We start from the raw sequence: 13,365 nt of genomic DNA, 5'->3' as shown, positions 1-13,365 counted from the left end.
TCCTGGTTCCTGCTTGTCCTTAAAATGCTTATTGAGGATTATTATTTAACAATTGAATCATCTCAGCGGCACGGTGGGCGACTGGTTAGAGCGTCTGCGTCACAGTTCTGAGGACTGGGGTTCAATCCCCGGCCCCGCCTGTTTGGAGTTTGCATGTTCTCCCCGTACCTGCACGGGTTTTCTGCGGGCACTCCGGTTTCCTCCCACATCCCCAAAAACATGCATGGTAGGTTAATTGAAGACTCTAAATTACCCATAGGTATGAATGGTTGTTTGTTTATATGTGCCCTGCGATTGGCTGGCAACCAGTTCAGGGTGTACCTCCTGCCCGATGATAGCTGGGATAGGCTCCAGCACTCCCGTCGTGACCCTTGTGAGGATAAGCGGCTCAGAAAATGTATGGATGGATGAATCATATCAAGTTTTATTGCTATTGAAAAGAACATTAGTCAACATTTAATATAGTTTACCATTTCAACTGATGGAAACCGTCACTCGTGTCACTCTTCAGATCATCCATAGGTTTCTCCTTGACTGACACTGAGAGTGATGCTATGTATTAAAGAATGTTTCTTGCTCTTGTCGCTGTCAGTCAAATGACATGTTATACTGAGAAAAAGGTTTCAACCTTTTATAGCTTTAATAAGAACTCTTTGCTTTCCTCTTGCCTTGTCTTCTTTTCCTCGGCATGAAGGGTTACCTTCACACTCACAACCTCGCCAACAAGTTTATTTTGCTGCCTTCTTCGTGAATCAAGTCTGCACATGCACTGTAAAATGGAGTAGTCAATTGTATGAAAAAGGTAGCGTGAGGTGGAAATGATCATGGTAGATTACATATTTGAATGTGTTTTTATTATTATTATTTTTTTTGTTTTTTTGTTTCCATTTTTAACATTTTTTTTTGTCCTGTTTGGCTGTTAGGTCAAGCAGAAAGGAAGATCTGTATAATTTTATGCCGGAACACTTTTACTGTGTCACAGTGGAGTTTTTAAACTCCCACTGTGGGGTCTTTGTATTCTTATGGCTATTTATTGAGAACTACAGTCGTTCAGTCGAACAGAACAAAGTTTTTTTCAAGGAGAGTGACAGAAAAACCAACACAGAGAGTGAGTGCAAAGGTAACTAAATAAGATAGGAAAAGAAGACAACAAAAGATAAAGCACTAGCTGTAAACACAATGAGTAAAGTAAAGCATTATATAACTAGTACAATGACACAATGAATTTGACTGTTGTATGGGGCAGTAGTGCTACACCCTGTGAGAGAAGGATTGGACAATATAGGACAGGATTGGGACAGGAGGGGAAGCATGCAGGACAGGGGTCGTGGACCCGGTTGTACAACTGAAGTGTGGCGGGAGTGGCTATGTAAATTATACAAATCTGTATGACCAGAGTGTAAGTGGGGGGATACCCAATAAATTGTTTGTCTCAATGAGTGAGTGGCCCCACACCCAGCGAATAAGTCCCAGGGGGATGTGTCTGCAGACACATGCAAGGGAATTGACACCGTTTCCAATGCACAATAACCGTTAGATGTGTCCTGTAATTGCTGTGCCTGCACTGAGGACCCCACCCCACCCAATCGAGAGGCCCAGGAGTTCAACCGAGAGTGGCCTGGTGAAAGGGACGCCTCCCACAACGAGGGATCGAGGGTGGCCACCGGCCCCACCGAGGCGCCCCGAAAACCGGCCACCTGGAGGAGGCCGCAGGGACTCAACGCCACCCCCCTAAGCAGCCCCCACCCCGTCCCATGCGCCCCTCCACCACCGCCAGGAGCGCGAGACGCCCCCCACCAACCCGCTAGGCCCACAATGTTGTCAGTCCTCACCCAGCCCGAAGGTGAGACGGTGTCCCCTGTTTGTTGGAAAGGAGAGCAGATCGGGGCGGCTGACAAGGGAATGATAAGGGGGGGCGGGGAGGGGGTGGGAGCACCGCCCCCTCCCCCTGTTACGATGACTACCAGGTCCTCCCTCGACTGGCAGTCATTGGCCCTACCTCGTGTATAAGTGGCCCCTGAGTGGTGGGGTGCATTAAAATCTGGAGTGTCCCGTCAGGATGGAGGGGAGGGCAGGGCTGCCGGGCACTGCTGGCCCGCAGCTACCACCCCCACCAGCCACGCACCCCCCACAACCCACTGCCCTCCAGAGATAGGTGTGTGTGCATTAAAAGAAAGGGGATGAGTGTCTGTAATGCATTCAAATCTCGGGGGGCAGGCAAGGCGGAGGAGCACTGATGTACTGAAACCCGGTCCGACACTCGCACTCTTCCAAGCCCACACCAGCCCCCCAGGAAACCCTGAATATCTGACTGAAAAAATATTTACAGTGAATGGTGTGAGTGTGTGCTAAGTGAGAGATTAAGAGGCATGGCTCCTGCAGGGGTGGCACTAGTTAGCACATCTGCCTCTCAGTTCTGAGGACCCGGGTTCAAATCCGGCCTCGCCTTTGTGGAGTTTACATGTTCTCCTTGTGCCTGCGTGGGTTTTCTCCAGGTACTCCGGTTTCCTACAACATCCCAAAAACATGTGTGGCAGGTTAATTGAAGACTCTAAATTGGCCGTGGGTGTGAATGTGAGTGTGAATGGTTGTTTGTTTATATGTGCCTTGCGATTGGCTGGCAACCAGTTCAGGGTGCACCCCGCCTCCTGCCCGCAGTCAGCTGGGATAGGCTTCAGCATACCCGCGACCCTAGTGAGGATAAGCGGTACGGAAAATGTATGGACGGATGGATGGATTGTGTAATTATTATATCTTTTTGACTGAGTGTGAAACAGGGCGTAAGAAAACTAAGCAGCTGCTTAGGGCCCCGCTACCATTAGGGGGTCCCAAGAACAATTAACACTCAATAGAGCCTGGAGTAGTATTTTCCAGGTTTTACTTTTATTTATTGTTTTTGTAATATTAAAGAACGACAGTTTAACATAAAAAAAAGGTTGGATGTTTGCATTTATTTTTTAAATCACTAAAGCTTTTGCACATTTTTACATCGATTTTTAAGAAAAACATTCAACTTTATATTTGTTTTTAAACCATTTTCGTCACCTTGCAACCTCTGTTTATCCATCCATCCATACATTCATCCATCTATTCTCAATACCGCTTATCCTGGTTCAGGTCGCGGGGCGCTGGAGCCTTTCCCAGCGAACTTCACCCGGAACTGGTCGCCAGTCAGTCGCAGGGCACATATAGACACGGACAACCATTTGGACGCACATTCACACCGTCACTGAGTGGGAACTGAACCCACGCTACCCGCACCAAAGTCAGGCGAACGTACTTTACTGTAATTACATCATTATTTCAGTTGTGATTTGTTTTTGCATATTATCGTTGTTCTCCCTGTTGCATATTTCTATACCAAAGATAATCAACCAGATGACATCAACAGTAAATTCATTGTATAACGGTTTTAATTACTGAATGTATTATATTCATTATAAAAGCAGGCCCCAAATTTTCTGCCAGTAATATTGTACGTATGAAGTGGGCGGGCTCTGGGTGTGACCATTGTGCGTTGTGTCGACCGCATCCTGCAGCTCGGACTTTGAAGGGAAAGACCTAGCCCTTGTTTGCTAGTTCCGGTTAGCAAAACGAAGCTTTGTTTATGTTGACACGGGGGTTTACTCGTTTGAGGCTCAAAGGTAAAATAACTTCATCGATTAGTTTGTCTTTATACCGGGGCGCTGGTTACGTTACTGCTTTTTCTATTCTTCCAAACTGTTTTTTACGACTTAGTTGCAACTGTCGTGAGCACGTTTGCATGGCAAAACAAAGGTGGATCACAGTGTTAACTCCCATTGTTATTTTTTGGGGATTGCTCAATTTGTTCAGGGTTAGGGTTAGATTCCTTGTTACATATCTTTACTCATTTCCTCGAGCTTCTCACAGTAAAATGTTGCCTGCAAGCCAAAGTGGGTGAATGTACCGATACGTAACCCTGGTGTCATGTTTCGTTTTAAAAGGCAACATGAAGTCTGTCTTAAATGTTTGTCGTAATCGTTATGCTATTTGGTTGAGTTTCATGTTTGCAAATGATTTTTTTTTCACTTATCAAACAAATTATAATCCTGGTTGTCGGTATATCAACAAACCTTACCACAGTACAAGTTTAAATAAGTAGTACAAGGCACGAATCACTATGTTTGCCAGGCCCCGTCCTTTTTAAATATATAATGCAGACAACAAAAACAGTCGGACTTTGTTTTTTTAAACTGACATTGTTCTACGTAGGCACCTATGATTCAAAAGATACCAACTTTCTTGTCCCTCAGAATAATGACACCAGCCGCTTGTTACTGAGGTAAGACTTTCTATGTACAGTATTATCCATATTTGTTGTTGTTTTAGTTTTGCCACATTGCAATAAAGAACTGCATCATAAATCAAGTTCAAGAAATTGAGACGGCATGCTTAACCAGTCAATTACAATTATGAATAGTTTGTGAAACAAAGGCATTTATCAGATGGATTGGTCAACCCAGGTTTGTCCAATGAAGTCTTGAGTGGATTTACAGTGGTTCTTAACCTTGTTGGAGGTATGAAACTCCACAAGTTTCATAAGCATGTTCACGGAACCCTTCCTAATTAGGAAAATAGAATGTGTTTTTTTAAAAATTCAAAACAGGTATATGCGGATATATATGTTATTTGTGCACAAAATGAACCACGCATTAGAACAAACCCAAAAAACATGGAATTTCAAACAAGAAAACAAAACTGAAAACTTAAATTCAATGAAAATTGAATTTTACTGTTGCATTTACCCTTGGAAAGTGCCACTCATATCATTTTCACAATAGTCTGTTGCTTTTCTTTGTGTTCTTTCTACAATCCTTAAAAAGGGTTCATAGGTAAGAGCAATTTTGCAGGGCTTTTTTTCTTCTTCTTCAAATGTTCTGCATTAATAGCTTATGCTTGGACGTTGACAAAAAAGTGAACCTCATGAAAAATGAGCAATATGATTTATTTTCAAAACACTTACATGCATTGCCTTTGATGGGAACGTTGCCCCCACCAAAAATGCTTTTACGGATGCACGCGCGCACGCAATGTGTGTCTTGTCCTGAGTCGAACCCCTGCGAATGCTTCATCGAACCCAGGTTAAGAACCACTGAACTAGAGTCAGGCCTAGCATTGTCTTACAGGTCCAATACAGGATTTAAAGAAAATGTATTATCATCATCATCATTATTATTAAGTCACAAATATCAACTTCGTACAAATCTTATTGAAATAGAAGCACAAATTATATATACTGTATTTCCACTTATGCATTTGTACATATACTTTCAAATGTATTTATGATTTGCCTCTTCGCGTGTGCTAAGTTTGAATTTAGAAAGCACGTTGGAGTTTGCATGGCCAAAGATTTTGAACATGGATGTCTATCACCAACTAAAAAGTATGAATTTGAGAAAATTCTCCTTGTTCCTGTGCTCGATAGTCCTTAAAAAGCTTCTTGAGGATTATTATCTAACAATTCAATCATCTCAGCGGCACGGTGGACGACTGGTTAGCGCGTCTGCCTCACAGTTGTGAGGACCGGGGTTCAATCCCCGGCCCCGCCTGTGTGTAGTTTTCTCAGAGTACTCCAGCATCCTCCCACATTCCAAAAGGTTAAGTTAAATGAAGACTCTAAATTGCCCATCAGTGTTAATGTGAGTGTGGCAACCAGTCCACAGTGTACCCTGCCTCTCGACCATCTGTAGACGTAACACCATCTTATCGATCTAATGACCCTAATGAGGACAAGCGCTATAGAAAATGGATAGATGGATGCATTTTACAGAAGTCAAGTTGCGTTTGTATAGCCCTTAATCACAAAAGAGCCTCAAAGGGCTTCATAGGCCCAGAGTTTGACATCCCTTGATGAGTGGGGAACATTTATCACATAGTATGGTGCTGTACAATGTTGGTTAAAACAGCATGAGAGTCCATTTCAAAATGAAGCGCTGCAGGTAGACGCTTTTGCCGAAGAGGTTCTTCCTCGTGATACTTTTAGCGAGGCAGAATCCTCCAAAGCAACACCTCTGGGCAAGTGGTTCACCTTAGATTTTGGCCCTGTTGTTAGAGAATAAAAGCAAATACAGAGATGATTATGGCGTTTTTATTTTCATCTATGCCTGTTGCCTTAATCTGTTAAATCCTTTGTAGGCTTACATTTAACTATCCAGCCTCAATTGTTGGCCGTGGTGTGATATTTATTGCAGTCTTCTATATATGTTGTGCATCCTCAGCTTGGTTTGACACAGAGCATTGCTCTGCCTATGGGAGGAGAGAGTGAGATACTGCAAGACCTCCTGAGTTACAGCTGATTCAAAGATTCTAGAATCATGGATCAACCACATTCTCCAGCCAGAACATCAGCAGTCTCGCCTCCCGACACATCTCGTTCAGCTCTTAGACAACAGCAGGACAGCGCTTTATCCTCTTCAGAGCACCGGACAACAGCAAAGCCACTATGGGCACCTCTTGAAACGGATGCCCCAGTCACATTAAGTAAGGGTGTCTTCTGAGTGACAAAAATAATAAGAAAAGCTCTTCTCTGTGTGCCTGTGGGGGTTCTCTGGATTATTACCACAAATTATGCAAATCTGGTGAATTTTGAAAAATAAATTCTCTTGAGAGGATGAATAATCTGTGTGTCAGCAATAGGGATGGACAATTGGCTAGATTTACTTGATCCAAACAAGAGGGAATAAACCACTTATTTCCCAAAATATTTTTTCTATATTAATTTGAGATTCCGTATAAAACATATTTTTAAAAAATATATATAAAACATATTTGTAAAACTGACACAAAACAAATCAGAATTAAACATTTATGTTCAAACTAAAATGTTCAACCAAACCATATCATTTTGTCTAACAAAAGTCTGCTTGTTCAAAGATAACATACAATGTAAAACGCTATAGACAGGCTAACTGATATTAGCAGAGATGTTATGTAATGATAAACCTTCAAAGAGCTGCTACTTTAACACACATGGAGCTTCTGACTGTCTGCGATGCCATGAAGGTATCTGAATGTGATTGGATGAACGAGGGCGGGGGGGCGGGGGGATTAGCATCCGAGGATGGCGGGGAGTGAGCAAGTGTATTTGGAAGTGCACGATGAATGGAAAAAAAACTAAATGAAGTGATTGATTAATCGACTCAACTATCATCACCTTAGCGTCGACTACAAAAAATGTGAAGTCGTCCAACCCCTATTAAGGAGTATTAAAAATCTGTTATGTATGTGAACGTTGAACCACGATATAGAAGGGGAACATTGTGGTGCTCTCAACCTGTCTTGTCTATCTCTCCATGTGATACTCTACTAATTCCCATCCTCCATTTTTCAGCTTCAAAGAACGACGACAATGATCTTCACATTTGCCAGCTTTGTAGCTGCTGGTATGAGACACGTAAAGGTCTGTCCAGTCACGCCCGTTCCCATCTGCAACAGATGGGAATCCCTGAAGCTGACATCAAGGGCAGCCCCATTGACTTTCTTTATCAGATCATGAAGGACGAGGGCCTCAAGCCCACTAGCATGAAGCAACAGATACCTTTCTCCACAAACAGTCTGCGTGGGGCTCCTACTAAAAATCCATCAGGGCTGTCGTCTCCACCCACATCTCCTCCCTGTAAGCGACCAAAACCCCCTGAGGAGTTCACGTGTATTCTTTGCGGGGAGGTGTGTAAAAATCGGAAAGGCCTGGCTAGCCACTCACGGTCTCATCTGCGGCAGATTGGGGTTCTTGACCTGCTAGGGAAAGATGAGTCCGCAATCGACACTGTACAGGATCTGGTGAGCAGCGGCGTGTTAGAAGCGATGCATCCCACCAAAATGAGCAGTACCACCAACTCCTTCGCAGAACCTTCTTCTGCACCAACCTCTCTTCAAGCCTCCCCGCCACGGTCTCCCGTCACATGGCAATCCCGATCTTCTTTTCCATCCACTTTCCCAAGCCTTGCAAAGTCTCCTCAGAACCCTGTCAATCGGGCTCCGAAAGCAAAGAAAGGCTTTCGTTTGGCGGTGGACCCCCTTCTCAGAAAGCCCAAGCCTGAGCCTTTGGAGGTTGATATGTCTCTAGTGAGTGGAACCAGCTCCAGCAGCAGCAGTACTCCCCCACAGAACCTATCTGCTTTGGTAACTCCTTCCAAGACTCTTAGTGCAGGTAACACTCTCAACAGTTGTTTTGCTTATTCATTTTTGTTCCATAATATTCTCTACATAATTTCTCTCCTCCCCTTCTTTGCATGCCCCACAGATGAACTCTCGCCACCGACAGTCCTTTGTGACTACTGTGGTCAGCTTTTCGAGACTCGCAAAGCCCTGTCCTGCCACGCCCGCGCCCATCTGCGCCAGCTTGGCCTCACCTGGTCCATCAAGACCTCACCGATTGATCTCCTCAAGGATGTGATGGTGCACGGTGAAGAGAAGCTTTGGTCCGGCGAGGTGTCGTCGTCAGGGAAAATCCAGTGGAGTCCTCAAGGTTCTAAAAGGATATCAGACAGCCTCCAGACAATCTCCAACCTCTGCCCCTCACCTCTGGATTACTCTATGAAAGACAAATCTCCATCTTGCAAGAGTGGGGCGTTGACATGGGGTAAGAAATGAGAGACACTCTTTAGTGACGGTAACAGTGATGAAAAGTGTCTGTATATGACGTATATGCTACTTGATGATGGCCTTTAGACTACCTTAAAGAGAGGCGTCTAATTAATTTCAGGAAAAATTCATTCCAAGATGCTTGTCAACATCTGATTTGTTCAGATTTCAAAACACTGCAGTTGCAGGTTCTAACTTGGTCACCATTATTAGACCTCTATTACCTATATACGGACAGGAAATGTTTGAATTAGCATTTTACCATTTTCAACTCTTATACGTATATGTATATTCTGTCACACAAATGTAAAAAGAAGTTAAGCACAAATGTGAAAAGCTATAGTGGCAAGTTGTATAGCAGGTCACGTTTACTTTTTTTCCCAAAGTGAGTATTTAATTCCATGTGCAATTTGTCAGCACTGAGTAAATGAGCTTGTTTGCTTGGTTGTCTTTAAGGCAAATCCTGTGAGCTCTGCGGCTTTCATTTTGAAAACCGCAAGGCGCTAGCCAGTCACGCACGGGCCCACCTTCGACAACTGGGCGTGGTGGAATGGAAAACAGAAGGGGCGACCTCGCCAATAGAACACCTCAGGGAGTTGATGCGGAAGGACCCGGTTAAGGTGGCTGCTCTCACCCGTCGCTATCGTGAGGGAGACCTGTACATCAAGAAGGTGTGCTATTCGGTGTTCTTTTAAGTCTAGAAATACCCTGCAGAGACAAACGTGTTGGGATGCATGAGGATGGTAATGGCATTTCCATTAATTTCGATGAGGATTGTGTTGACTCACAATCTCTGTTCTAGTTCCTCCCAAAGGTGTCTGATAAGATTGAGGTCAGGGCTGTCATGTTCCTCTACACCAAACTCATCCAAGCATGGCTCCATAAAAGTGGAAGCATACAATTGTTTATAATGTGTTGGGAAGAGAAAGCATTCGAATTCAGGGGGCGTTTGAGCCCAACCATTGATAATAATTAGAAAGTATGTTTGACTTTGATTGAACCGTTTTGAAGAAATGTGAATTAAAACGTTGCCTTCATTTTCTTTTCATCCCAGAAAACGGTTTCGCTATCCACTTTGTCAGATTCTGAATCATTGCCTGGCAGCAACCTGAAGTTCTCAGGGCATAAATTGGCCAAAGACGACCAGGGTGTCTCTGCTGGTTCATCCAAAAAACCACAAGGCCAGGCACACTCTGTAGCAGTGTATGGAAATGCCGGTGTGCGCTCTCCAAGAGGTTAGCAATTCAAACAAAGAAAGATATAGGCCTACTGTAGCTTCACACCACACCACTTCTGTGTTCCCCAGCGCTTCCAAAACAACTTCCACCGGCAGGAGAAGAAAATGAAGACGTCACCAACTCCCAGCAACCATCACGGTCTGGGAGCATTCCCGCTCTGCTGCCCAAACCTCCATTAACTCCTTTGGTCAAGCTAGTCGGAAAAGTTTACTCTCTCAAGTGCAGGTCAGTGAGTTGACTTCTGGAGAACACAAACTTGTGGTGCTATTTAACTATATGTGTAATCATTTTAAACCATATTTGGCAGATAAAAAAACTTTCAAAAGTAACCACTGTGTGTGTAGAAATTTGTGATTTTTGTTGACCAGTCAACAAGGAATAGTGATAATACTGAGGAAAGAAATAAGTATCATAAAATGTAAAAGTGTTAAAGATGCACCAAAGAGGCCGGAAAAATGCTTTGGAAATTTGACACACCACAGAGAAGTGTGTGTTGAAAAAAGCCTGCCAACTATAAATGAATTAAAAAATTGGTAAATAAGGCCCTGAAATAATGAAAAATAAAGCCCCCCCACAAGCTGCAGGACTGCGTGGGGCTGTGTTCGCTGAAGGCGCTGGAGACAACCCTTCACCAGTAATCAAATACATTCACTCATGCTGTGTGCTCATGGCTCTTGTCAGCTACTGGCTGAATAACTTGTGCTCGTGTGGTTATGGTAAACAAACAGATTTTGTGTCTCAAGCGAGGCGCTGACATTTTGGATGACCCCGCCGGGGTCGAGCGAGCCCTTAGCTCGCTAAACAGTCTAACTTCGCGTAAGTGTCTTTGTTGTGTGGATCTACGCGCTGCGCATTGAGCAAGGCTGTGGGGTATTGGACGAAGCCAACGGCAGTCCGCTGCCGGTCTGCAAGCCCAGTAGCGGCCAATCCGTACTTGTCTCGCCGCCAGTAGCACAGCTGTCCAACTCGCTGTTGGCTTGCTGCGTGTGCCGCGTGTCGGTCACCACAACAGAGACCCTAGCCCAAATAACGCAACACGTCAGGGAAGATGCATTTTTTGGGGTTGTAGGCATAGCTTGACGGCTAACTGCACAATGTAGTCATGCTAGAAATAGGCCAAGCTATTATAACTTGGTAACTCGCAATTCTGGCGAATGGCCATGGATGGCGCTCGTTAGTTACAGTTGTGCTCATAAGTTCACATACCCTGGTAGAATTTATGATTTCTTGGCCATTTTTCAGAGAATATGAATGATAACACAAAAACCTTTCTTTCAATCGTGGTTAGTGCTTGGGTGAAGCCGTTTATTATCAAACATTGCTTCAGTATTCAGAACATCCAGAGAGACATAATCACGTTATAAAAAAATTTAAAATGGCGATCAAGAAATTTTGTCAAATCTGCATCCCTAAATACAAGAATGTATTATGTTGTGATTAATATAATTATGATATTAAGATGCCTTCTTAAATATAACAAAAGTAAAATAAGTTTGGTAATGTTTGGCTACAATTGTTTTGGGTTAGCCTGCTACCAGTCTGACTGACCCACAGTCTGACCCAGACTGGCGACCAGTCCAGTGCACCTGGTCTCTCATGAGCTGAGATAGACTCCAGCTCACCCGTGGCCCGGAACATGACAAGTAGTAGAAAATGGATGGATGTTTAGGGTCGCTGTGAATTTCTGAGAATTTCAGTGACCTCTCCCCATCCATTCATTCATTTATTCTGGATTGTCTGTATCTTGTTCAGGGCAGGAAGTAGCAAACGGCAGTCTCCGATATTCAACGCTTCATAGTAAAAACCCCACATAGAGTTACATATGACTTCAAGAATCTGGTTGCTCTGTAAATCTGCTGCATTTGGATTTAAAAGCAAACAATAGATTTTGCTTTGTTACTTACGCAAGGTGGTAGTGTGTTAAGTGTTGTAATTGTGTTCTGCTGCCTCTAGGTGGCCACACACTCAGTGCAGGGTTGTGGGTAGAAACCCAAAAATGTTATTGATACCTCCTCTACAGTCATATTTTCAATCTCTACACTGTTTAGATGAGTCTTCCTTGTCTGTTTTGACTCTTTTACAGGTTCTGTGAAAAAGTGTTTCACGGGCCGCTGTCTATTCAAGAGCAGTGGATCACACACCTGCAAAAACACATCCTGTCGCTGGGCTACAAAGGTCAAGAGTCTCCCCCTGCTGCTCCAGTTGCTTCCCCAGGTCACCTCCATCCTGTGGCTGTGTAGTAGTAGTGTAGGGCTGTGGCTGTGTAGTTTGAATAACTAACTCCAAAACATATGGATGAATGGATTTATGCTGTCATTAATTGAACCTCTTTGAGTTTACGCCACTACCACTCCCTGACACATTGCTATTTAAATGATCTGCCTTGTTACGTTTGTAAAAACACCATCAACAACAACAGTGAATTGTGCAACTTGAATAATAGCAACTTTGTAATAGACCAAATCTCATTTTAGCTTTACGTGCCCAGAAGCTGCACCTTTATGTGTATAATCCTTGTGTAAACACTTTATTTTGTTTTATAAACCCATTTCACTGTGACAAAAAGTTATATTTTAAGTGTTTAACCTAAATATGTCAAAAGACATAAAAATGGATTATCATACATGCCTTTAGAGAGTCTCTCCAAAACCTGATTTTCAGTCTTTGAGATCTTTTTACTCATCTCACTCATTATTGATTTTTATGTAAATTAAATTCTGTTTTGTGTACATGGTGTGATTGAATGCTTATTTTATTCAAAGTTTTAAGAACATGAGGCCTTTTTTGATAACTAAAAATTCCTGCTGGGGTTATTTTTAATGATAAATGGCATGCATTTATGTCATACATTTTTGCCCTTCAAGATGCATATTGACACTTAAACAGGGCTGAGAGGGAACCTTTCAGGATTAGATTACAGCAGTGCTTCTCAATTGTTTTCTGTTACGACCCCCCCAGGAAGAAGAAAAACATTTGCGACCCCTCCCACCCGCAGCCCCTGCGAGTACACCTCTATATAACATTGTATATAAAGGATAATCTAATCTAATCCTTATAAACATGGAAGAAAGTACAAAAGAAACAGATATAGACTGCCATCTACTGCAGTGGATGTGCAATTACACATTATTTTAGTACGGCAAATCATGTTCTTCAGAGTCTCACACGCCCCCCCTGGTTCGCGCACCACTATTTGACAAGCACTGGATTACAGTAACTTCACCCTGTAAAGTTTTGTCATTTTGTGCACAGAGAGCAAAGTTGTCAGAGTTGTACTCGTACATGCAAACCTGCTCTGTAACATACATACAGTGGCTGAACTAAGTATTTAACATGTCACCATTTTTCTCACTAAATATATTTCCAAAGGTGCTCTTGACATGAGATTTTCAACAGATGTTAGGAACAACCCAAGTCATCCAGACATACAAAGAAAGTAGAACAAATAAGATCAGAAATTAAGTTGTGTGTAATAATGTGGAATGACAAAAAATAAAAAGTATTGAACACAAAGAGAGGGAGG

At 43.1% G+C, this 13,365-nt stretch overlaps 1 protein-coding gene across 3 annotated transcripts; it reads left to right on the top strand.

Annotated features, from left to right (window-relative positions):
* Nucleotides 1-3,527: 3,527 nt before the first annotated feature.
* wiza (WIZ zinc finger a) lies at nucleotides 3,528-12,571 on the top strand. 3 transcript variants are annotated; one of them, XM_061679554.1, is made up of 9 exons: nucleotides 3,528-3,644; nucleotides 4,275-4,303; nucleotides 6,240-6,501; nucleotides 7,352-8,170; nucleotides 8,264-8,602; nucleotides 9,061-9,275; nucleotides 9,659-9,839; nucleotides 9,911-10,067; nucleotides 11,926-12,571. In XM_061679554.1, exons 3-9 carry the CDS (start codon nucleotides 6,336-6,338, stop codon nucleotides 12,080-12,082), a joined length of 2,034 nt encoding a protein of 677 aa, XP_061535538.1. In that variant the 5' UTR covers nucleotides 3,528-3,644; nucleotides 4,275-4,303; nucleotides 6,240-6,335; the 3' UTR covers nucleotides 12,083-12,571. The 3 variants fall into 3 exon arrangements, with proteins under 3 accessions (XP_061535538.1, XP_061535537.1, XP_061535539.1); XM_061679553.1 differs by having other exon boundaries at nucleotides 4,234-4,303; XM_061679555.1 differs by lacking the exon at nucleotides 4,275-4,303.
* Nucleotides 12,572-13,365: the final 794 nt, after the last annotated feature.

This window comes from Phycodurus eques, chromosome 6, assembly GCF_024500275.1.
Source record: "Phycodurus eques isolate BA_2022a chromosome 6, UOR_Pequ_1.1, whole genome shotgun sequence".
Lineage (NCBI taxonomy): Eukaryota > Metazoa > Chordata > Actinopteri > Syngnathiformes > Syngnathidae > Phycodurus > Phycodurus eques.
The sequence above is the reverse complement of the archived record's forward strand: the minus strand, read 5'-3'. Positions and strand labels throughout refer to the sequence as shown.

Bases quoted from the DNA above. Each gene is read 5' to 3' on its own strand.
- wiza (XM_061679555.1), top strand. From the start codon at position 6,336: ATGGATCAACCACATTCTCCAGCCAGAACATCAGCAGTCTCGCCTCCC. The intron at 8,603-9,060 runs GTAAGAAATGAG...GTTGTCTTTAAG, and splicing joins GAGTGGGGCGTTGACATGGG to GCAAATCCTGTGAGCTCTGC. The intron at 9,276-9,658 runs GTGTGCTATTCG...TTTTCATCCCAG, and splicing joins GAGACCTGTACATCAAGAAG to AAAACGGTTTCGCTATCCAC.